This window comes from Echeneis naucrates, chromosome 20 (assembly GCF_900963305.1).
Source record: "Echeneis naucrates chromosome 20, fEcheNa1.1, whole genome shotgun sequence".
NCBI classification, from domain to species: Eukaryota; Metazoa; Chordata; class Actinopteri; order Carangiformes; family Echeneidae; genus Echeneis; species Echeneis naucrates.
In genome coordinates this window covers 5,590,315-5,616,478 of record NC_042530.1, presented here as the reverse complement: position 1 = coordinate 5,616,478, position 26,164 = coordinate 5,590,315, and the positions used below count along the sequence as shown (strand labels likewise).

At 38.9% G+C, this 26,164-nt stretch overlaps 1 protein-coding gene across 3 annotated transcripts; it reads right to left on the bottom strand.

The window, feature by feature from the left end:
- Positions 1–613: 613 nt before the first annotated feature.
- esyt2b (extended synaptotagmin-like protein 2b) lies at positions 614–25,733 on the bottom strand. 3 transcript variants are annotated; one of them, XM_029529364.1, is made up of 23 exons: positions 25,010–25,733; positions 21,395–21,436; positions 20,739–20,873; positions 20,360–20,436; positions 20,172–20,244; positions 18,520–18,609; positions 16,180–16,235; positions 11,460–11,580; positions 10,446–10,622; positions 10,236–10,318; positions 9,809–9,857; positions 9,418–9,507; positions 9,170–9,265; positions 8,541–8,642; positions 6,027–6,101; positions 4,972–5,058; positions 4,711–4,860; positions 3,243–3,595; positions 3,045–3,143; positions 2,680–2,811; positions 1,888–1,993; positions 1,738–1,787; positions 614–1,653 (listed from the first exon to the last, which is right to left on the bottom strand). In XM_029529364.1, the coding sequence occupies exons 1-23, from the start codon at positions 25,415–25,417 to the stop codon at positions 1,584–1,586; spliced, it is 2,721 nt and encodes a 906-aa protein (XP_029385224.1). In that variant the 5' UTR covers positions 25,418–25,733; the 3' UTR covers positions 614–1,583. The 3 variants fall into 3 exon arrangements, with proteins under 3 accessions (XP_029385224.1, XP_029385225.1, XP_029385226.1); XM_029529365.1 differs by lacking the exon at positions 8,541–8,642 and adding an exon at positions 7,829–7,891; XM_029529366.1 differs by lacking the exon at positions 8,541–8,642.
- Positions 25,734–26,164: the final 431 nt, after the last annotated feature.

The window sequence follows — 26,164 nt, the reverse complement described above, 5'->3', positions numbered from 1 at the left end:
GGTATTTATTGTTGGCATTATTTCATTAAACTGAAAGAATATGATACAAGTGTGCATTTGAATCCTCCTTTGCCAACTCTTAAACATGGGGCAGGAGATATTTATAAAAGTCTGCATCGAAGTTGTGTGGCAGGACAGAGATTTAGCCTGCAGGGAGAAGAATGGATTCCTCTGCATAATAACATATTTTATCATTTCCTTTCAGTCAGCGAAGAAAATTAAATTGAAGAGTGGCTGGTTTCTTCAGCAGGATGATAATGCAAATCAGTCCTCTGTGGACAAGTGCAGGCACGACACCCTGAAGCTTTTATATCAGCCCTTCCAGTCGCCTGACAGTTACATCACTGAAAATATGCTTAAATTTCACACATAGTGTGTGCAAGTGGGTGAATGTAGAGTGCTTAACCTTATGCACATATTATGGTTATTATTCTTCTTGTGAAGAAGAATTGTGCAGAAACATTCGATCTTCAGTCTAAAATCTAGTTATTCATTTTTTTGAAAATATTCGTGGCAGCACTTATATTACAAACCCATCTAATGGGTATATAATTAATAGTGTGTGTTAGCGGACACAAGCACCAACCTCGAAAAGCAAGTGAGACAATTTTCAGAAGACAAACCATTTATTCCTCAAAACCCATGAGGCATATCACTTCATTCAAATAATAGGATTAAGAAGGCAAAAATTACATAGTGGATTTTTTTTAAGGCACAGGATAGATAGCAAGAAAAATATTTAAAAGCTTCAACAAACAGTTATAACTGCATGGCAAAACATGTACAAGCCTGTGACACAACTGTGCCATCTTAATTCTGGCAGCCCTGCTCATAAAATATAACATATTTTTTCTCTTTTTCACTTTACTCAACTCCATTTGATTTGAACAACAAACTAAACTTCATTCAAGTATCTTTCATTCATATTATACTGAACTTGTTCATAGCCCTAAAATGCCCCCTGGTCTTCAGTATCTGAGACAATGTTCAGAACAACCAATATTGCACAAAGTCCTTTTAAAATAAACAGAGCAATCATATTATTCTTTGCATATATGCATCCCATGTTTGTTATCAAGCATAAAGTACAATAAGAGGTAAACAATCAAATAACACTCCAGGACATATATCAATATCAAGATCAAGACTGCTACTTAAGCCTACATTTGTGATTGTATCTGTTCCTTTGGTAAGAATTTTCTCACATGACAAAAACAAAATTTGTCATAGTTAATAAACTGGACGGAACACAATAACAGTTTTCACAGTTTTTAACATCATTTCCTTTAAGGAAATATAGTGCCATGAAAACTTCAGTAAATTCTCCTAACTGGCATCTTAATATTTACATAAAACACTTAAAAACGGAGACAAGGCAGTGTGTGTGTGTGTGTGTGTGTTTCATTGCAATATGTTTCAGTTTTCTAATTGTGATCAATAAAGAAATAATAACAGGAAATGTTCAAAAAACGTGCGTGCTAAAATGATACCTGTAAACCACATGAAACATTTACATGGAAACAACAAAATGATGTGCCCTTATATTAACAAGATCCCTATATTACTGCAGAGATGTGGTGCCACTATGAGAGGATGGGGTCTTGAGTTGTTGTTACGCCTCGAGATGACGATCCATCTTCACTTAAATCATACCTACAAAACAAGAATATATAAGAAGAAGTATAACACTTTACATTACTCTAAACTGCACAGGGCACAAATAAAATACAAGTTTACCATTGTGTCCATCCTCTGGATATGTCCTCCCCACTTAAATCTACCAGCACCTGCAATTTTGACAGAGTGAGAAATAAAGTGTGTTTCTGGAGTCCTTAAGACTGGCTCTGCTGCTGGAAAATAATCGTAATAACAACCACAAACAAGGACCTTTCCCAAGAGGCCTTTGTGTTTGGACAGGATGCTCCTTCCATTCTTCACTGCTACATCCAGAGTTCGCCTGTGGAGCTCCACCATAGATACAGTAAACTCAAACCTGCAAGCACACACAAGTACACACATATCTTATGACACCAAATGGACGTCCACGGAGTAATTAATCACATTAAAATAGCTGAAACTGTTCATTTAAAATAATTACCACAGTACTTTCTCAGTACTACATCGTCCGTCTTTATTAAAAAAGTAAATAAATACAAATCCAAGAGAGCGTCCAAGAAAATAATTAGATCTGATGTTAATTAATGAGAGAGGGTGAGGCTGTGTTTTGGAGCCCAATTATAAACAAACATGTTTGACAAACTGAGACAAAGCTGAGGCTGAAATCCACATACACTGCAGTTGATATGAATATTGTCAGCTCAAAGTGGTCGTAGTTGTGTTGCAGACATCACACACTTAATGGATAACATATTAATTACTAAAGAATGCTGTTTTTGTGATGGACAAATTACACAACTGCAATTTTTATATGCTTTTGATGTTAATGTAGTTTCAGACCTTAATGTCTCAAGAGAAAATCCTTGCGATAATATATTAGGTCAAAAGTATCTGGCAGAGTCAGCTGTTAAATCAATTCAACAATAATGCAACTGAGAGACTTAATTAATGTTTGAAGCACTGCTTTAAACAGAGACATCTGAAGGGTAGGGAACAATCACTTTTAAATGACAAACATGGACCTGACAGGCATATTAAGATAATGTTTAATTCCAAACCCACGTTTGATCATAAACTGGGTTAAGAGTCCTCTTCACTGTGCTGGTCTTCCTCCTCCCCGTCCGACTCTTGTCAGGCAGCAAATAGAGGCGGATGAAGGGATCTGAACCTTCTTTGGTGAAGGCTATCAAGTTACTGAGGACACACGGGACAAAATAGTTTCACACGTGTTACCAGGCACATGTTGCTTAAGTTAACAACATTTTAGGTTATTCTTAAGTGTGTAATATCATTCCACACAGACATAATGTGGTGCATGCTTAAGAGTTTCTACCCACAAATAGCAATTGAGCCAAACACTGAGGACAAAATGGTCTATGATTTAAAGCGGAGGAGATTTCAGTGTACATGGCAGCTGTGGACCTCACCGGCAAGAGTGCACCACCACAATGAGTTTGTTTCTCTGAGAGCTGTGTCGAACAGTCAGCTGGATCTCGCCCAAGGGGTACTGGCTGGGGGCCGAACCGCTATAAAAACATCAGCCGGTCAGTGTTGCTTCTCGAAAATTGCAGCTCAATTCATTTATATCAAACTGTTCTAAAAACAATATATGATCTGCTATTTACTTCTGTAGGTGGCGAAGTCGGTGCTGAAGCTCCAAGGTGGCAAACGGCAGGGAGATATCTGAGGCAAGGCTGGGTGTGGACTCATTATGAGGCAGGTGTTTCTGAGAAGCGGACATGCAAGTGGTCAGGTTGGAGGTACTTCGAAGAGGGCTGGCTGAGTATGGCTCTCCGTCCCTGTGTTGAAGGGTGAGGGTGGAAGCGCTTATGGGTGGTGGAGGTGTTGGTGGAGGCAGCGGGGAATCAGAGGCTGACCGTTTCTGGCAGGTAGTTGTGGCGGGCTGTGGCACACTGGATTTCCTGACCTGGACAGAGGAAGGCTGGTCTGAGGATACCTGTTTCTCGAGGGACAGGATCTAAAAAAAAAAAGTAACGACAGCAAATAAGGAAAATGATTAACACAAATTAAAGCTTTCTTTGTGCATGTACTAACTTTCCTATCAAAGTATGGTGGGAAAACACCTCTTTTAACACATCCTTAAAGACTAGCCATTTCTTGTATAGCGCTCTTAATACTGCTGATGTGAAACCCTCCAGGTGTTTTCAGAGGTGTTTCTCAAGCTCCTCAGCCAAATCTCTTTCTATAGTGCTATCTATCTTTGTAAAAGTCTCCCAAAGGTTCCCGAGCCTTTAAAGCTATTTCATTTTTAGAATATCAGCTATGAATTCTGATATATCTGATAGGCTTTCCAACTGGAAAGCTATTTCAGAGCACGTCAACATTTTCATGCAGCTAGATTAATTTTTTTTATCTGCTCAGCTGTGATTCAATGGCAGATAATGCACTTAGGTTCAGTGTCATGAAGGGCAATGTAATTTACCTGCTGCACTAAACTTTTTTTATGGATTTACAATCAAAAATTATGGTATGAAGAAGAAGTAAATGTCAGTATAGGAATTTAATTAAATGGAAAAGCACCTGAATGAAATTTGCTGAATGTTATGGATGAACGTGGACAGCGAACAGTTTCACCGTTTCAAAGCCATGTCACTATTGTCCCTCTTTGTTTGATGCCTCTCCTCCAAAAGTGATTGTCCACCGATAGCTTAGCAACTAAATTAAGCACCAAGCTTTGAATTTGAAACAGTTAACAACATTTTAAACACAAAGGCCACCATTTAGATTGTCCAAGTAACCCACTTAATATTTACAGAAATTCATGACTAGTTTTATTCAGCCCATGAATAATTCATGAACTCTGCGAAATAGCACAATGTGTTAAAAAAAACTAAACAAATCACAAACTGAATAAAAAATATTCATGATATCGATTTGAATTTTCTTTTTCATGACAGTTTTTGCCATAAGATTCACTATTTACCGAAGTTCCATTCCAATGACTGCATTTGCCAGAGGCTGTTTTGAATTCAATCAATAATTTTCAGTTTATTGTTTGCTATGGAATACCTTTTTCTGTACAAGTTATTTTAAATGGCCTTTGAATTAGCAGGTATAACAAAGAATTCTTACCCTCAAGGCCATTTTGAGTTTGATGGTGGAGCTGGGCCCAGAGTTCCTGAGAGGAAAGCACTGAGTCAGTGTCATGTCCTCCTCCATCAATAGTCTGCTCAAAGGCACCGTCAGGTTACCCAGAGTGCATTTGTGCTTGTCATCTTTTACCTGTGCAATAAAAAAGGAGATGAGCCAAAAGAAAAGTCAGCTATTCCACCTATTTGGAACACATTCTTATAAAAAAAATACATGTTACTGGGTGTCATTATGCAGCATTACCTCCACTTCCAGCTCCTGCCTCCGGGGATTATGAACAAGGAATGAGAAACAGTCTTCCCACAGAGGCTCCTTAGTCTTGTACCGGATCTTTATGGACAGACAGGGTCGTTAGTTATTTAAAGAATAGTCTGTATAAATTTGAGACACCATCAAGAGCAATCACACAGTGTCTCCTGATGCAACAACAGCCACAGGTTTTAAAACCACATACACAGGTGGTACCTATTTTACTTGCTTGCTCAGTTGCTTGCAGGACTGAGTGGTGACACTTCATAAAGACTGGAAGTTTGATATCTGCTACAATTGCCAATACAGGCCCACCCAATTGTAATCTGTGCTTAGGTCTTATCAGCCAAAAAGCTGAAACCACTGTGTACAGTATGTTCATATGCACTGGGTTGAGCACCCTCATCTAAACCAACTGGTGACCCCAAAAAACCTCTATAACAACTCCAAACTTCACTTTTATTGTTGCTAACCAAGAAAAAGGATGAAGAAAATCAAAAGTCAGTGAAACAAAATGCCTTTTTTCAATTACTTCCTATCATCTAACATTTGGAGAAGGCAATAAACTTTATTCCATGTGGTGTGGATTTAGGCACCATCAATTCAAAGATAAGACTGAGCATATTGTTGCATTTAATATCCTGCAGACCAGAGAAAATTTAAGTCAAATACAAGGACCTAAGGTAACATCCCTAAGGTCTTTAAGGGAACCTCCCTAAAATCATTAAATGCGTTTACTAAACTCCAGGATCAGCAATAACTTGGTCCAGTGATGTATCTCTTCCTGCTGAACAATCTGCCTTCCTACACCGTATAATTTCTCATGAGAAATGGCCAGTGAACATGTTTAAAGTCAGTCTTCAGCTGATACAATTCCTCATCCTATCTGCTTGTTTGACCATGTTCAGTCCATCTTCCTTTTAATTCCACAGTCAGGAGGGTGTACTAAATCACTGAAAGCGCCAGTAAAAAACAGGTAAGGACTGATATATGTTGCCAGGACAACATGAGTCAAGATAATCACATTAGTGACTGCTTGTGATACTCACCTTACTATCCTGTGTTTTGTGTCCAACAGTGAATTGGACATAAGGGCTTGGCTCACTGCTGCTCTTCTTTGCAGACTGTCAGAGAGACATGTGTTAGTGGCCTCTCCTAACTGTGACACATAATGCATAACCATCTGTAATGGACAACATAATTACACCCAAATTCAAAAATAAGTGTCTTGAGACTCTGTATCAAGAGCACCACATTGAAAGATTGTGTAGCTCAAAAGGGAGGAAACATTACCATATGTGTTGACAAGCGGAGCTGCAGGCAGAGAGACTACCAAGGGGAGTGTCAAGCTTTGTTTCTTCTGCAGTCTAATTTTAGTGTGCTGGGTTCTGACAGCTAAGTATTATTCAGTATTCCTTGCAGAATAATAATACCCCTACTCTCCAAGCCAGGCGCTATAGAAGTGATGGGAAAGTATTAACTTTTTAACGCACCAATTAACTTAAGGATAGTGCTTAAATTTAACCTCCGTTTCATAACAACAATAGAATTAAGCTCCACCAATTTTACTTGCAGACTGCTTAGCTCAAACAAGAAGGCACTTGCTTGCAAACCAAACCCTTTCAAATCATCAATATTATATGTTTGTATTTTATGTTCTGTGATTGTCATCCAATGGCTATATGTGTTTGGCTGTACAGCCCTGAGGGAAGAGTCAGATGCAGCCACTGAAATTAAATGCCATATAGACCTGCCTGGTTTCCACACACATGAAAAAAAAATCGAGCCAAATCAGTTATTAGTATCAGTAAATTGTCATTTTGTAGTTTTCTTTCTGCTGATGCCACCTCCAAAGTTAACTTGTTACAATGTGGTTGTGCATAAAATATCTTATTTAGTATTGTAGTGCTTAGAGATGTGTTCATCTACAAATATAGCAAAATATGTTGAAACTGTATTCTGATATAAATTCATGGCAAAGACCAATGAGAAGACTTTGTCAAAGATAAACTGCATTTTTTTAACTTCCAGAGTTCTTAAAGCGTAGACAGGCTGAAGGAAAAACTGCTGCATATTCTATCAGGTCTTGTTAGAGATAAAGCAAATAAAATAAAACCAAAACCTAACACAGATGGTGTAGTTCATATCTTTGATAGTTAAATTCCTGAGGGAGTGCCACCACATTGTACAATGGGAGGCTTGAAACTTGTGGGAAGTGTTTAAAAGGCGAGTAAGAGGTTGTGTAACCTGAAAATGCTTTGTTACAAATATCTTTGCTGTTATCCAGTTTATCACATTAGTTTATCACATGTGGTGGCTACCCAGCAAGGTAATAGTTGTTAAGCAAATAGTCAATGGGAAATATGTGTGTTTCAACCTCTGCCTGCCTCTGCTCAGTTGTAACTAAGTGAAGGTAAAATGTGTAAAAGTTTTCTCATGTTATAGTTTTTCTTTCTCTTGGGACACAGGTTGGGTTGCTCTGTATGCTCACAGCTGATAACCTTTGGTCCAGTTCACCGTCAGCGCAAAAAATACAAAAACCTAGAGTGTCCACATTTTCAATAAACCATTAAGATTTAATATTTGAATGCAATTTGACTTTTGCATTCATGATCACTTGAGCAGGGAAAATTATAAAGCATTCCAAATAAAAAAAGCTGTAAAACACAAACAAAGACTAAAACTGACTATGCAATCATCTTTGTTCATGCTAATTGTTCTTTAAAAACCCAATTTCATTTGTTTTTTGGATCACATCACAATCACATGACGTCAGATGGGGCACTTGAGGGCTGACACGGATGAGGCAGAGGGTGAAATCTGTGCATGCAGTGCATTTTTCTCACATTACCTTCAGGGCCTTAAAGACTGAGACTTGCTTCAACCCGTCATAGGTGAAATCTGACACGCTGCTCTTTAAGTGATAAGGAAATTGGTGGAGAAAAATCACACCCGTAGTTAGTGAGACGGCAGGGACGCAGCATGGTTAAGAAGCATGAGAAAAACATGTTGAATATGTAACATGCACTGAAACACGAATAATATGGGTAATAAAGATGAAGTAGTGTGATGGATGACTTTGCTGACACTGCAGGTAACTACCAAGGGAAATACAAGTGGACTAATGAGAATATTTCCAACAGGGAAAGCTTGGAAGTACTTGTTTGAGGCATTTTACTTTTTTTAACAAGCTAATGACTGTTTTATCTGTACATCCACAATCTAATTGGCCCTCTAATATCAATAGAGGTTAATATGAACTTTGCCAGAGCAGTCTTTGTAAATAAAATTTCTGCCTTGAACTACACACTTGAATTTGCATCTGCATACCAAGCAGGCAAAGCTGCTTGGTATGCAGATGCAAATACGGAGTCCTGATTTGAATACCTACTTCATGTTATTGGTTATTGGAATCTCTACCACTTCATCAACATTAGAGTAAAAACCGTGCATCTAACACATACTTTAAATGCTCTCCAAGGACTCGTGTTATTGTTCAATCCACGCCATTGCACACTGCTAAGACTAATACCATCTGGATGCAGAGGCGCTGGTGAACTCACAAATATTGTCCTATACTCTGAAGTATTAGTCTCACAAAACACCAGGCCAGATGCTCTCCTCTCACTTAAGTTTCCACAGCCTAAACTGCCAGTGAAGACACTCTTGAATGAAGAGGAGGAGCATAAAGAGAAGAAAGTGGAGTTATGAGAACTGGGGTGGCTAAAGCAAATCACACTGAGATCCCATTGAGATGATAAACTGAAGACCTTCAGACTCTTTACAAGGCAACATTTATAATGCACAACTGTTCTTTTGGGACTCACTAAGATAATGACGATAGAAATATAACAACCAAACCTGATTGTTCAGTTCGTAGTGAAAAGAACATTTCTGAGAACATAAAAAGCAAACAGATGAACTGACTCAAGTGTCAGAAATATGATATATTATAGTACCAGAGAAGTGGAGCATTGCTGCACATTGAGGAAATAATCCTTATTTAAACAAGAGTGCAATGCTGGAATTTCCTAGTAGACTTTTCAGAGTGTTTCTAAATACAATGTGGAGTGGAGAAAAAAAAAAGCAAATGCTTTATTTTAGCACAGGTGTTTAAGGAAGTACATTAAGCTACAGTATCATAACAAAACCTTCCAAATATTGCAATAAAATGAAGATTGCAGTATCTTACTGGCAGGTTCTTTCCTGAGTCCAGATGCACCACCAGTAGTGCTGATGACAGACCATCATTGGTCAGGCTTCTGTCTGCTCGCACACTTCGCAGCACCTGATTGGACAAAAAAGATAAAATGGGTAATCACCACAGAGCAGAGAATAAAGTGCACAGTTATCACTAGTGGTAGCATAAACAGGGACACACTTTTACTGTTTTGCTGAAGCAGCAGTAGTCGTATAAAGATTTTTCTTTGAATAGTGTACCTGGTCCAATTTCTCAGGGGTGGAGAACAGAGACAGCCACTCCAGTTTTAAGTGGAGTTTCCCAGTTGGTGCTTCTTCCAGGTCAAACCACTGAAATAATTTGACAAAAGTAATTGAGGGGCCATTTGTACAAGGCTTGAAAATGATTTTGTCACCCTGTAGGTTCTGTGCTGGAGGAAATTAAGAGTTCATTATTTTAGAAAATAAAATGCTCTGTATATTTACATTTATTCAATTCAAAACGCTTTTATCCAAAAACTGCGTAAGGGGTTCCCACCATTGTTGTCCTTATGCTAAACTAAGATAACAGCTCAATTTGAGTTCTTGATATAATGTGACATAAGAATTCTAATTGAATGGGCAATATGAATAGGGATACTAAGTGTCTTACCTCATCAACCTTCTGTTCTTTGTGCAGCTCAGCCATATCAATCATGAGGCTGTGGATAATGACAAATGGGGATGACGGAGAAACAAAGAAGACACATCTATTAATCTGGGCACTGGGTCCAGTTATTGATTGGTTGTCTTGTGTTGCCAGCAGCGTTGTGTTCCAAGCTTGGGGCAACTTTGCCTTTGAGCAGTAGGGATAAGATCTCTACTTCACCTTAAGTGCTAACAAATAACATGTTAACAGATACATTAGATGAGGTTAGATGAGGTTGTAATAAATAACATCATACCAGATCTTTAGCTTGTCTATTCGATGTGCAGCACTTACAAAACAAAGCATGAACTTTTCAATCACTCACAAGGATAAGATGCAACAAACATTGTTTCTTCTGAAAAATGTGATAAGATCGCAGCAGGGCACTCACCTTCCCAGGAAGTCGTCTTTGTCTGGATCCTCATCAAACAATTCAATCTCAAGATGTTGACCTGAGTGCTCATACACCAGTGCCTGATAAACACAACACAACTTGCTTAAATAGGCATGTCATTAAAGCAGTTTGTACTGCAAGTGGTATTCAGGTTGTAATGTTGAGAAAATCCAGCCCCTACTCCAACAGAGATGCCAAATTTGTCACCTCATAAACTTCATTCCACTTGGGATGGAGGCTTTCTTTGACCGTTTTGCTCTGGAACAATTGGTTACCAATCTGCAGGACACCATATGGATCGGATTTGCCCTTGATCAGCCCTCCTAGAAATTTATCCTTCCCTTCCAGATCCTGAGCTTCCAAGAAGTGGATCCTCAAGACTCCCTGAGATTACAAGCACGCACAATGTTAATGGGAGCAACTCTGACACTTTGAGGCCAAATTGAAGTCAGATACGATAAGATGTGACATGCCTACATTACTGGGTTTTACTGGGTATTACTGTATAGGGCAGTGCAAGAGAAAACTGTGGCCTAAAACTAGGGTAGTAACAAAATGTATGTGATTACATTATACATTATTCATACTTTATTTTCTGCTGATTTTATTTTAAATTAATTCTAATGACTGAGGGAAAGTGAATCAAGAAATTATAACAGCTATCAGTGTACATGTAAATTTGAGATAGATTATATTTAATTAACTTCCTACTACTTACTTCTCTAGACTGTAGAACATTCACTAAATACTAGAGAGTGTGAACAAAGGGTACTTTTGACTAGGGCATTTACAAAGAATTTTTTTCATTGCCAATGAATGTTTACCCTGTAAAATGTCAAAAATAACAATCAATGGGAAATATTTTTTCCCGATGACAGTTTGTCACGAATAAGGTTCCTTGTTAAAGTCAGAGTAGAAGAAGCATTTTTCAGTGTTGCCACAATTAAAGACAAAGCTTTTTTAGCTGTTCTGGGTGTTTTTGTTTCATTCTGTTGAAAGACTGAGAGATACCTTAAAATCCTTGAAACCTAAATTATTGTTATTACAGAAGAACATTAAAAACAGACATGGCCTACAATATTTCACTATCAAGGAGTTTATGCTTAGGCTAATAACTGTGAATTCCCTTAATGATTAGCAGATGAGCATATAAACATAGACAGAAGAGGTTTATGAAAGCCATTGTTTAATGGATAACATTTTAAAAAACTGCATTAGTACCTTTGGCATCGGAAAGCGTAGCTTGGCAAGTTCCACATCCCCAACCAGTGGGATGGTGACACGGTTGGGTAAAACCAGATAACTGTAGATAATGTCTTGAATCAGACTGTCAGAGAGACCACTGTGAAGATAGAAGAGGGAGTAGAAAGGAGTGACGAAATGATGATAAACAGAATGAACCAATGAATTATTTAAGACGGTAAGGCTGCCCTTGGGTTATAAATATTCTCCTTTAATCTCAGCTTAGTACAACACATTTCTGCTTTACATGTGTGAAGATAGTAGGAAAACTGGAGTCAGTTCAAGCATGTAGCTGGAGCTCACCAAGAAATGTCTGTCAATCTGATCCACTAATGACTCAACATGACAGCAACAATGACAGTAAGGGCAGACAGTGGTGTTAATGCCAAGCTCTCCTGTATTCACTGAGCTGCTGCTGTGCAGCTGGAAGACTACAATCACTACAACGAAAATCATCCAGTGTTGATGTTTCAACACCCATCCATCACTATCTGGATATTGTAATTAAAGGTGTTCAACTGCCTCTGATACCAATTGGAAGTGATCCTGAAATTGTGTCTGCAGTGATTCCAGGACTCTTAAAAACACACAAGCTAAATCTATAAAATGAGCTACAGGAAACACTCAGGTGCTTCAATGTGAGATACAATGACATGGTCAGGCAACAAGGACCCTAATAATTCTGGCATGTACTTTGGCAGGACCTGACTTATCGATCCTATGTGCCGTCTACTTCTCTACCAGTGCAGAAAATTACACTAGCTACTAGTCACCATGTAATTGGTGTTATAAATTTAGGGGACTCCTATACACGATGGTTTGAGGCAGCTGGATAAAAAGCTCACGTGTTCCAGACTATCACCAAACCAAGGACATGCATTGAAAAAGTAAATCTTAAGCCGCTGATTACATCATAAAACAGTTACGATGTATAACAAGAACTAACAAGAACTTGTACACAAAATTGCTGGAAGAGATCTCTGGCTAGTTAAAGTTTATCAGATAGCATTGACTAAAGCTAATTAACAACCTTTTCCGATTTCCTGCAACAGAAAAATCAATTTTAATGCTTCATCAATAAAGCAGCAGCTACATCTCATCATACCTAAGTGACAAGTGACAAAAAATATGTTAGTTCTTGACCAGGGTCAAACCAGGAAATACAGTCTCAATAACTGTTCAAAAGGGAAAACATCTGTTTATTTGTGGCCAATAAGAAAATGAACATAGAACAAAAACATAATCCTTTACCATAACTGCACTGATGTTCACTCAATACAGCTTCTTTTGGTTGCCAGTAAGTCTCACTAAGCTGAAATGACCAGCCAAAGAAACCAGTAAGATTTGCTCTGTTGACACCTTTCCAGGACTTTACTTCTGTTGGCCAGGTAACTTTTCAACCCTGCTGTGTGTTCAGATTTAGTTTTTGTTGCTTTAAACCTTCTTAGTAATCTTGATAGTTTGATAGTTGAGTTTCTTTGGTTAGTAGATGTATGAATTTGAGATGTTTGCTGTGGTAGCATGATGCTCTCTGGTGAGAAGTGTTTTAAGGACTTCTGTTCTTAGACTGAAGTAGATAAGTGTTTGAACAGGTTTTTCAGCCTTTTGAGCCAGCGCTGTTTGGTTCTGTCCAGTACAGGACAACTGCAAACTGACCACCTCCAACAAAATGCAGTGGTACAGGGCCTCAGAGAAGCCCTGTACTCAGCCATCACTGAGATTAAGTCTCTGAAAAAGGAGCACAATCCTCTGATGGAAGAAATTTACTTTAAGCATGAGGAATGGAGGCAGGTGAAAACCAGCTCCAAGAGGAACTCGGACAGAAGGATGAGCTCCTAAGAAGGGCCATTAAAAAAACGGCGGACTTGCACAAAAGCCTACGTTGACACCCTGGTCAAAGCTGAGGAAAGAATAAGCATGGAAGGCCAGATGTAGCTCACTGGGGTCAAGTCTGCTGGCTCAGAGTGGCTCAGTGCTGAGTGAAGACAAGCAATAGGAGGAAAAAAATTACAAAAAAGAGCTGTAGACTCAAGACTGAAGAGAAACGAGTGGAAGCAAATAGTCACAGCAAGGAGGAAAAGCTGAATCAGAAGGAGGAGGTAGAGAAAATGGTGAAAAATGAGCAGAAGAACAAAGCTCAAGAGGAACGAGAAGAGGCACAACATGGGGAAGAACAACTCTGAAGGAGAAAAACAAAAAAAGAGCAAACCAACAACAAAGAAACAAGAAACAATGAAAACTTGCAAAACTGAAAAAAGTCAGAAAAGAGGGGTTAGATACCTCCACTACCTACTTCCTTCTTTCCCATGCACACACTCAATCCAGCTCCTCTTACCCACCTTACCTACTCCCTATTCTCCCCTCTCCTTGCTTTTTTGTAAATGTGTAAACTTTTCAATAAAGTTGTCTTTGCATTACATCTGCTTATATTCACCTTTCTGCAGAGACATTAACAACCTAAATCAAGAGCAGTATTTGTTTTGCATAAATATATCGGACGTGAAGTAATATTTCTCCATATTTTCAATATATTACTTGTTTTAAACTGTTTTAGTGGATCATGGGTGATAAAAAAGAAAGTCTTTTTTCTCTGACAATCTTGCTTTCTGGTCTATATCTGACTTGATACATGACGTGATACATTATGAGTAAAAAAAGTCCAATCTGAGCAATAGGCTGGCATGATTAATCTGACATTTACAAATACGCTAAGCACTCCCCACACACACACGAAACACACAAAATCAGCTGACACAGAACAGAATTTTTGTTGTTTATGCTACTCTCTAATGTTGGTCTACATCAGCTAAGGGCATGAAAAGGCAACTGCTTACTTTTGTTATATCAATTTAAATTGTGATAAAAAATATGTCAGTGTTGTGTTTCAAGCTTATTTATACCACCTGATAAGTAGCCAAATATGGGCCAAATTAAGCCTCCACTTTATAATACAAACAATTGCCACAATTAACATAATTCAGGCAACAAATTTAGCTGCCTGTGTTTGTCGGAGTCGTGAGAAACATCCACATAAACATCCACATAAACAACAGGCAGCAGCTCTTCCATGTCAGCTGATTAGAGGCAGCATGAGCCTGTGCTGGCGGACTGATCAGAGCCAGGGCTTCTCTCCTGCTGAGAGCTCAGGGTGTGAAGGAGTACCTGCTGCATCTCAGAGCTTCTGCTGCCTGCGTGTGTGCATTCACATAAAAAACTGTTGAGATAACCCAACTGAAAGCACAAATGTACACTTGTGTCATTAAATCTATATTGATAGTTCACCAGTCAACTTCAATTTTATATAATCTTTTTACACAATAATCTGTGATATCTGTGTATCAGTCCATCACTTTTAGGCTGAATTTTTTTTTATCTTAACTATTTAGGTAGGCATGCTGTGGAATTTTGAACAGACATAGATGGTTCCCATTTTTGTTTAATGAAATCTCACAACAAATACTGAATAGAGTTCCATTTGGTACTAACATCATTGTCCCTCTGTGGATGAACTTTAATCACTTTGGTGCTCTCCAGATTTCCATTAGGGAAATAAAATCTAATGTCTTTCAGTGTTTTGGTTTATGACCAAACAAATGCACAAGTAACACTCCCATATGCTTCAGCTGTAATTTGTGTAATCGGTGCTAATTATCAAATTTAACCCAAAATGGCAAACATTATCTATGCTACTTATACTGTACTTGAGTTTGCGATCTCCTAAGAATATGTTTTCTGATGTTAGCCCAATGCCCTGCAAAGCACAGACTAACAAATCTGCTTGCATGGCTATAGACTGTAAGTCTTGTTTTGACTCTGGCTTAAAACCTTTCAACAGTAATGATACATTACATCATGTAAATAAACAACTAAGAAATGTTGGGCTTAGAGAAACACTCTGGGCAACTCCTCAAATAGGCAGCTGATGATATACGTCTGCTGCCAACAGACAACATCCACAACCAACATAGTCACATAAACATGCACAAGTATACACACAAACACGCATGCTGCATTGCACAAGCTACATGGATCTGTTACTCCCCCACGGAGGACTTTCCAGAAGGCTTGAATGAGAGTGGCCACTCAGTTCTGCCTGTGTGACAATGTCTGTCCACTTCAGAGGGGTAAAAGACACGCAGATGTAATCTTAGAAAATCCCATTCTACATTTATACATATGTCACATTATTTGGGGTGTAAATGATTTATGACCCAGTTGAGTCTCCAAAATGTAATTGCATTGGGCTGTTGGCAGCTCTCAGCTGATTCCCATCTACTCTTTGCTTGCTCCACACAATAACCCAGGGGGAAGAGATACTTTATATGATTAGGACCGAATTAGCAACAATGAGGAAACAGTGCATTTACAGAATTTTCAAGATGGATCATTGATTATCTTAACTTGGTTATTGATAGTTGTCTGTATATGTGAACATATGTCACAGAATCACATGGTCAAGCTCTTAATCTCAAGACAAACTAGGAGAAAAACAACTACCATGTCCACCTGATAAGGAAAAGCAAATAAAATAAACATTGTTTAGTTCCAAATGAGCATTACAGGCATAAAAAAAGTATGTGCCCAGGTTCCTAAAACCAAAGAAACAGTCCTATCACATCTAAAATCTTTTTCACATTTTGTTTCATTTCCTTGTACATAGAGAGCCACTTGAGTAGGACGAAAATCCAGTTTAACTTACTTGAGCCCAGGAATGTCCAGTAGATTGGTGAGGCCAGTCCAATTTATGTCCAGAAGCTAAAAGAAGGAGAAAAACGGTGAACGCATAAATCACACTGGAAAGAGTGAGTGTTTTTTTTTTTTTTTTTAAGACTTTTCTGGCCTGATATATGTATGATTATTGTTTGAAAATTTATAAAAGCAGGAGCAGCCCTCTGAACGCTCATTATTTTTTATGTTTTGGTTAAGTGTTGCATAGATCTCTGTGGTATAGTCAACGTTTTCTTGAGAATATATTAACTCCTAAGATGATTTTCTGATTTGATTCACTTTCTGTGTGTGTGTAAAATTTGAACCAGGTATGTCAAATCTGGAGAAGGCAAGAGAGCTGTGAATAGCATCTCCTAAGACCTGGAAAGGAGGCAGATCCTGGCTCTCAGGGAGCTTTGATGTGCCTCTGCCTCTGAGCTGAATGAGCAGTGTTTTCTTAATGAGCTTCCCCCTTCTTTCTGCCAAAGTTGCATAGACTGTAGCAGATGCACACGGCATGGCAGCAAAGAGAGGAGCACTGCAGGACTGTTAAAGATGGTGGGGAGTGGCTGTGGAAATATGGATGGAGGGGCACTATCTAGTCTCCATTATGTACTCAAGATTTTGCAAGTTAGCTTCTTAATTTTCTGGATATATTTATCACCTTTCGGTGTTTGACTGTTGGGAAATAAAATTAGCAAATCAAAAGTAAACATTTTGGTAAATATGCTTGTTTCTGTTTTTGTCAAGATTCAGAAATGTGTGCTTAATCTGAAACTATCGAAGGAGGCTTTAGCTTAACATGAAGAATGGAAATGGTCAAAATAAAAACCACCACCTTCCAACACCTCCAATGCTCACAAATTAATACAATATATCTTGTTTGGTTAATGTGTGCAAAAACAAAATATTGCAGTCAATGCAATGGACCCAGATATCTGCTCTAAGGCTATACAATACACTAAGCTGAATGTGTGTTCGGCATTAAGATTACTTCTGAACACTTTTTCTTTTAAAACCAATGAGGGTTAGACTCTGTGAGTCATCACATCAAGCAAGACTGTTTGTTCAACTGAGAAATAAATCTGTGCATGGGTGTACATTGTATCTTTTTATTTACACTGCACTGAATTTCATTAGTGTGATCTCACTTGCAGACATGGCCAGGATCTCTCATGGTCTGAAAAATTGACACTAACGATCCGTCCTTGTTTGGTTGAGGGAAGGACCATGAGTTATTTGAAATCCACAGGACACAGTGTCAGGACTTTTTTCACCCACAGGAAATTACATTTGCAAATTGCTGTCTTAGTCACTATACCAATGCATTATTCTTCATCTTCAGGCAGGAGGAAGATTGGTATGTATAAATGTCTCTGAGTGGGTGTGTGTGTGTGCAGTATGTGTGTGGGTTTGAGCCACGATTTACTGACTAGAGCTGCTGCCTTTTTTCAGCCTCATACAGTCATATCTCCACCTAGAGCTTTAGCAGTTGTAAAGGAATCTGCCAAAGTAGGCCTGGTTCTATCTGCAGCTAATAATAGCACTCATATAGTTCCACTGGGTGCTCCTATTTGGTATAAATCGGTCAAACATTTTTATACTGTGCAGTAGTGGTTCTGCACAGTGGTCCAAACGTGAAGACTGAAGGCATATGCAATGGAAAATGTTGGATAGCTTAACAACTGACAATTTGGAATGCAAACAGTGTGAGATGATGTACATTATTTACACTACAAAAGCATTGACAAAGATGATAACTATGCAAGCTATAATTTTAATCATACAATTTGTTTTATGAGAGTTTTTAAAATATAAGAAACACATTGTAGGTTAATTCCACTGTGAGTTGATTGAATTTAAAATTTTAAGTCAAATTTATGTCAACTACTCCTGCTTGGAAGAGGATAAACTGATTATCAGAGCCAGAGCAATTGTTTTTATAGGACACATTATTTTAGAATTCAGGCTCTAAAATACGCTGAGAACCAAACTGGGGTATAAAAGATGTTCAGGACATTTTGTGATATGATACAATAACCTTATCAAAAAATTGTGGCTATAAAGAAGAGAAAGAAAGCAAACAATGAAAAACTGTTCCCCTTCTTTTCAAATCTCATGTCGACTCAACACTGAGGTGATAATGTGTTATGCTCATGCAGGAAATTTTTTAGGAGATAGGTGCTTCCAATGTAGAGATCCTAATTTAATAATTTAATACTCTAATCATATTGCAGTTGTTCAGGCAGTATTGACAAAATAATTATAACTGTGGTGCTTTAAAACTGCTTTAATTATCAGCATAAGTGTCATGATAAAAGTTTGGACTTACTGGCTTCTTGAGAAAGAACAAAGACAGTGCACCAACAAGAGGCATATCACTCAGCAACGGCTCCATCACCACGCGCAACACACCGTGTATCTGAAGGAACACAAGAGGAATCCAAGGACACACGCGCACACACACACACACACACACACACACACACAATGAGAGAGCTTAAGGGACCTGACACTATTTTGGCCCTTGACATTCCTGAGCGGTGGAGCTGTCAGTCGTAGCACATGACAGGTTGGAAATCTGATCATAGCATGACTTCACAACTGCTCAGCATCATCCTCCACATTCTCTGTAACATATAAGGATAATTACAAGGATTATGGTATTGGAAGTGCAGAATGTGTCATGTGGACACACTGCAGCTGTTCTAATTTACAGTGGGGACCAAAAGGTCTTTGAAATCAAGCTCCACTTTGTTTGAAGCAATATTGCATTTTCAGGATAAATAATAGTAAAATCTTGTCTAAAGTGGAATTATGCCCGAGAACCAAATATTAAGTGTAACTCACACCAAAAAATTAACTATATGTAGACAACATAGTGCAATACATTTGGGCAGATGTATAGGACCTTGCTACTGTAGCTCCACAAACTGATCCTAGTGTGGAGCTCTGTGGAGAGCATATGCATCTTTTCACCAAACCTGCTGTGTAGTGTACAGCAGATCACAGAATGATGGGACTCATACAGCATATTAGTGGTTGATAATGAGCTGCAGACATATGTAGGTCCGTCTGAGCTACATAATGGGGGTAAGCAGGCAACATATGACTATTGGGCTATTGATCTCCAAGGAGGCACAGTAATTGTTTTATTCCGGCTGCTGTGTTTTACTGCAGCAGGAGAACACAAAAGTACAAAGGACCTGCAATACCAACAAAGCAAAAACTCACTGTTTCCAGTCAGGCACAAGAGAGAGAAAGGAAATGTTCTCAAGGAGTATGATGGTAATTAAGAAAATGCTAAATTGTGTTAATAATAATGTTTTTACGCTTAAATCCTGTTGATTAGATGTCTTTATTTAGATATTGTTGATTGATTATCTTTAAACTTTTTTCTTTGGCAATGTGATACACAGGAAAGAAATGAAAGAAACTCTGAAACACCAAACTATGTTTTTTTTATTATAATTTCTCTCCAGCTATGAATTTTTTCTTTCACATTATTATAATACTGGATATATACTTCTGCCCTTTCAGTTCTCTTACGACAGGTCAAATGTAAATTGTGAAACTTGTAAATTGTGTGTCTATGTAAGGCAAGTAGATATTGCTTTATATCAAAGGGGATAAAGAATGATTATATTACCATTTCTATGCTTGTAGGCCACTTTATTATAACATTACTAATGAGACTCATTGGTATGACACATTCATCCACCATTAAAGTCCAGAGTTTACTTTTTGCTTTCAAACAAGAGTAGTTGTTGAAAGCTTTCTGCATTTAGACATTTAATAAATTGTACTGTATTGAAAGCGAAAATGAAGAAAAGCTCCGGTTCTGTATCAGCTGTACAAAGAAGTCCTTTCAGTTCAGAAAAAAAAGACGACTTGGCAGAATTTAACATGAAATCAGCATCACTTTATATCCACCGTAGAGGACAAACCTTATCCCAAGTGCCAATGTGAATGTGTGAAACTTACCTGGATACTCTTAATGCCAGCTTTGCAGTAGTAGCGTTTGATGTCCACATCAATCTCTGTGTTGCCAACAAAGCTGGGAACACAAACAACAACACAACTAGAAGTAAAATGAAATTGCTAAAATGCTAAATCATAATGATTCTCTGTTTCATTCATTATTAGTCATATTCATTCACTGGTTGCCTCACCTGATCTGCAGGTCCATAATGATTTGTCGCTTATCCACATTCTCTGAATAAACCTTGACTCCATTGATCCTCAGGGGCTACAATACAACAGAAGGAAACATTACAGCCACAACACTCCAATCTATCAACACCTCAACCCCTCCCAAACCACCACGTGGTTAGCACAAAGTTGATCCCCCTCCTGACCCCACATGGAAACTATTTATGAGCACAACCACATGTCAGTGAAGTGCATCTATGTTGTTGTTAAAGCTCCCACACACCCATGCCAGCTGTCCCAATGGCACCTGCTGCCAATAGTCTGTTTTGCCACTGAAAACAACACATGAACACTGTAGCTGCCTGAGTGTGTCTCACAGCCACATTAAGAGAAGCTCACTTTGTCTCCCATGTCAATTTTGCTGAAGGAGAAGGTGCTGAGGTGGGTGTTGGACTCCTTCACTGCTGGCTCAATGGTCTCGTGGAACAGCTTCTCCACAAACTGGCAGATGTAGGGCCACATCTGCTTCACCGTCTGTGGGGATACAGGAAGAGAACTAAACTTCAAAGAGAAAAAGAAAAGAGAAAAACTGGTGCCCTTTTACATCATGGAATTATTCAAATGAACATGTAAATGTATGCGTTTTAGGCTATTCTCTTTGCTTCATACAGACACATCTCACACTATAGTTACCTTAAAATATTCAAAATGTCTTCAGACAGATTCACATACATCAGGCAGGGACACCATCATATGAAATTTTGATACCTGAACCTAAATCATGTTAACGTACACCCATGAGGGCTTTAAAATTCACATCCAGCCTGTTGCCATGGGGATTCGCAAGGGTTAATGCATCTCACAGTGCTGCAGCGTGAAGGCTGCATGTTAACGCAAATGTGCTGCAGTGTATGGTGTGGCAACTGTCACAGTCCCAGTGGACAGAGGAGAAAGCAAAAGAGCAGCAGACATCCTATTTCCTCCTGTTTTCACAAACTAAAAGGAGAGCTTCAGTCAGGCAAACAAATTCAAGAGACAGCTGCTTAATTCTTTACCTTGTTTAGCCACTCCACTCGCTCCACATCTGGGAAGTGAACCTACAATCGAAAACAGAGCGGATAATCGTTATGTTGATTATTATAGTTGAGCTCTTTGAAATTGAGTGGTTTGATTTAAAAAAGAAGAGAAAGGTCAAGGAAAGGAAGATCTGAATATCAAAGCATTGTTCAGGAAGAAGTTGTTAAATTTGTTGTTTGAATTTTTTTAGTTTTAATTTCTACCTGAAGAATGCATTGATTTCTTGACCTTTCCTTTGTCATCCTCTATTTATTTCAGATGGTATTAAGATATCCAACAGCAATACAAACTATAGAATATCATCTCTTTCCTCAAATGCTGAGTGTGGGGAAAGTGCAGTTGTGTTATGTATGTTATTGGACCAATACTTTTGGATTTACTGGAATTTTAGAAAAAGAATTCATATTAAGTGGCTACATTTGAACATACTTCTAACCTCAAATATATATTAAGTCATCTCATTTTTCACTTCACGAGCTGTAGTTTGACTAATCTTCTGAAGGGCCACACCAAATCAGGCATTGATTTAACATGGGGTAAAGGAAATGCCAAAAATCAAATCAATACAGTGGACAAAGGTGTGCAACCATGAACAAAACCACCTTAATAAATAACTGACTGACAATGCTGACTATCCATCACACCAATTTAAAGGATTTATTTCTTAATCCAACAAGCAAGATTAAGTAATGCCAGCCACTTGAGTGCTGGTGTGATATAACGTGCCTTGGGAAAGCTAAAAGGGCCAGCAAAAGTGCTTACCTAGTATTGATGTCAAAGGATAAAGCAGTGACAAGCGCAAGACAAGGGAACAGAAAGTTCTAGTTTCCATTTAAGTTTTGAATATAATCCTCTGAACAAGACACCGGTAAGGTTTCATTATTGCACCTGACACAGTGACCGCATTCAGACAATGTAGGTGAAGCAATGGGTGATTCACTTAACAGGACATATACTAGTGCAGGATGAGAAAACTGAACTGTGCTGTGTAAAGTAAGAGCAAAGCATTTTAATTATTGAGATTGTTACTGTGTTGGAATAAAAGCCATTCTGGTTTATGTCCTGAAAGCGAAATTGACAGTCTGCTTAAATTTGGAAAACAAGTTTTAACAGACTATAATCAGCCAACTGTGTCTTGAAAGTAATCAACATAAATGCATTTTTAATAAAGGCTTAAAGGATCCTGAAAAAGATTTTAAAAGATTCATCTCTGGTCAAAGCAGACACAGAAATGCTCCATCTATTATTCAGACATATAATGCTCACCTTGTATTTATATCTCATAAATCTCATAAATCGTACAACAGTGTTGCTTCCCAAGGTCTACAACATTACACCCAATCTGACCCAATCTCCAAATACAGCTACCATCAGAAAATGAGATCAGAGCTTCTAAAACACCCTCTCTGCCACTTTTTTGACAACTGTGTCATTTATAAACACAAAAATGTTGAAAAATGACTTGCACAACTGAATTGTTATGAGGTCCACTGACTTGGCAATTTAGCATATTTTGAGTATAACTATACGGATACTCAATCAATGCTTTATCATATGCACCTTTAAAATCTAATGCAATTCGATGCAAGAAAACAGCCATAACTTCAACCTTTATAATGACGATGATGTCAGAGGAAAATTCATTTTCTGAGCTTGGTTGCATTATATTAAGTAGTGCTTGTAATTTTTAGTCCCACCCCAATATTATAAATATTATACATTTCAACTGACCAGAAGCACCATACTCATTAAATTTCAGTAAAGCTTGTCTATATACCTGATAAGGGTTGAGCTATTTGGTGAGTAAATCAGCAGCCTGTATGACAATGTGCAATTAGTTTTTCAAAATGTGATGATAAAATAAAAACCTCAACATTAATTTTAGTGTAAGTAACAGCTACACAAGCCAGCCAGTGACAGCCTAGGTGAATATAGATGAGGATATTAACTTGCTCTTAAGAAATGGAAGTGCTGTAATCAGGACAGGGCACTAAAACAGGCTTTTTAAAGAAAGAAAAAAAAAAAAAGAGAGACAACTTTATCAAGATTCAGCTTCTGCCTAAAGAAGAGATACCAGTACTATCCAAGTTCTAGGAGCTACAACTGGTGAAAAACTCCACCCTGGATGACTGCAGTATTAATGCACTGATATATGCTCGGTTTGACAGTCTAAAAGGTGCCCGTCTTCATTGTGAGGTCCTGGATGGTCTAAAGTAATTTCCTATGATGACCACACATATGACCAGAGCTCTATGCAGTGCTTCTCATACTGTTTCTATTACAAACTACAGATTTAAAACGGGGGTGTGTTGAGGTCACTCAATAATAACTCTTTCTCTTGAGTGGGATACGTTCGCTTTCCCCCATCTACTTACACCACCCCCTTTTAACAGCCTCAATGCATCCTCAGCCATGCGTCAGCAGAATAAGCTTTTAGCTGCTCTCAAAACATGAGAATGCACTGAACAACAGAGATTATTGAGCTGTGACTCCAGGATGTCTCTGTGATAGCAAATCTTGCATTTTTGGGTAAATCAAGCTGCTGAAACTTGAGACCACTTTTGCAATTGAGTTGAGCTGGATTTTGCACTTGGATCGCAATCAGTTGAATGAGGCTACATTAGAAGGTTTTGTTGAACATAAATCTCCACATTTCACTCCAGTTTCTAACACAGTCACAAGAAAATTAAATAGGGTTTCTTCATTTAGTTCATTCCAATGTATTAGACTTACAGTGGAGTTTACCTGTGCAAGGAGTCAGCAGATATTAGGGATTGATCAATGAATATAAGTCATAAATAACTACAGTATGATCAGTTTGTAACCTCTATGTTCAAAACTATATGTACTAATTTTGAAGTAAGTGCCATTACTTTGAAAATTCTCCCCTCGTGCTGTAATGTCACACTATCATGTCCTTCACATATATCTCCAGAGAAAAGTCATACAAGACCTGATTATGTGGCAAAAATTAGTTGTCTCGAAGACACTATATCTGCTTCTTCAGTTAATCTGTTGACGTGTAATAAGCAGAGATGTGTTCAGATACCACACCATTAAATGGAGGCTACGCTGTCACTGTTTTACATACTGAAGCTGCTGGGGCTCATGAAGAGGTCTAAGGAGTTTCCCAACAAAATCCTACTCACCCAAACTATTAACCCTGACAAAAAAAGTCAAGCACCACTCTGTTATCACACAATGTTACAGAGATGAAGTGTTGCAGTAATAAAGTGGGCGAACTACAGAAGAGATAGCAGTCTGGATCCCAAAATAACAGGGACCCTGGGGGCATGTTTCCTCTTGAGCATGGTGTCTGGTTTACCATTGTACCCTGCTGTATTTAGACTGGGGCTCAGTCTAATGTCCCTGCTGGGGGGAACAGCTGCTTCATCACAGCTTTACAGCTCAACTCTACCCCTTCCTACTCCTGTTGTTATATATGTGTGTGTGTGTGTGTGTGTGTGTGTGTGTTTCTTCCTGGAAACTCACAAATATTTTTCCCACAATACAAATTCAGAGAAGCAGCTGATCTCAGATCCAGTGGATCTTTTTTTTTTTTTCCAGGGACTGTATTTGACAGAAAGACTTACCCATGGCGGTAGATCAGAGGTGGTCAGACCCGGTTTCACACTTCTCTCCTCCTGCTCAAAGAAAGCCAGAGCTCGGCTCAGTCGGCTGTGCTTCCCTCCCGTGTTCCTCCTCCACCAGAAAAAGATAACAAGTCCAATCAACAACCAGCTGAAGCTAAACTCAAAATAGCCCAAGGCGTATATGGGGAATATCAGAACAAATGTTTTAGCGAACTGAACCCAGGTCTGAGTCAGCTCGCTGGCCGAGGACAGCGGGGTATCGTCGGGTGCGTTCCCGGCTGCGGGATGGGGAAAGTTGGCTCCGGGCTGAACGGGGCTCGGCGCGGTGTGTCCATTTTCCTTGGGCGAAGCGGGGCTCGCATTGTGTGAATGGGCTCCCCGCACCGCTGTCATGCTGTCTCTCGACATGCTTCTGTGTTCCGGAGTCCGTTCTCCACCTGTTAAAATGCGGATAAGCTCGGGTGACTCGGCTGCCACGTGCCAGCGGACCGACTCGGTTCCTTTCGGGGGAGCCCGTTCTCACGTTGGCTCACCGGCACACCGGCCCATTGCGGCGGAGGGAACCGCCAGCATCGACACGCCTAGTTCACGCTTCGACTGAAAGCTAAGGCTTGTCGTCCCCCGATTTAACGAGTCTGCCGAGGCAGTCCAGTCCACCGCAAGGACGGGAATGATCATTTCCAAGAAGTCTCCCAGCAGTCCGCACTGTCCGCTCCCAGCGGCCGCTGTAGTCCGGCGGAAGGAAGAAAACACCGCCATCTTGTGCTCACTAGTACTTAGTGTAGATGTCGATTTAAACGCCGGAGTCGTCCTAAGAAACGCCAAATTTCAGCCCTTAAATGAATTTTACGAAGCTTTTAAAACAAATTAGTATATTAGCACGTAGCTTGTCGGCTCGTTTTCTCTTCATGCAGCCATTCAAATATGACGAGCACTGAGAAACCGTTCAAAAAATCGAGTTTTGTCTGCAGCTTTCGATGTTTCCATAGTTACAACGCCATGATAAGTGATGATGATTGGCTAAGGTAAAGTGTAATTTTGTGGTAAGCCAATCAGAGGCAGAGGTGGGCGGGTGTTCACCGACCAACGGCAATTTAAAGTTCAATTAAAAGAAAAAAAAAACAATGTTTATATTGCTACATTAAAAAATTATAC

Bases quoted from the DNA above. Each gene is read 5' to 3' on its own strand.
- esyt2b (XM_029529364.1), bottom strand. From the start codon at position 25,417: ATGTCGAGAGACAGCATGACAGCGGTGCGGGGAGCCCATTCACACAAT. The intron at 5,059-6,026 runs GTGAGTATCACA...CTGTCCATAAAG, and splicing joins ACAAAACACAGGATAGTAAG to ATCCGGTACAAGACTAAGGA. The intron at 2,812-3,044 runs GTGAGGTCCACA...GTGTGTCCTCAG, and splicing joins GTGGTGGTGCACTCTTGCCG to TAACTTGATAGCCTTCACCA.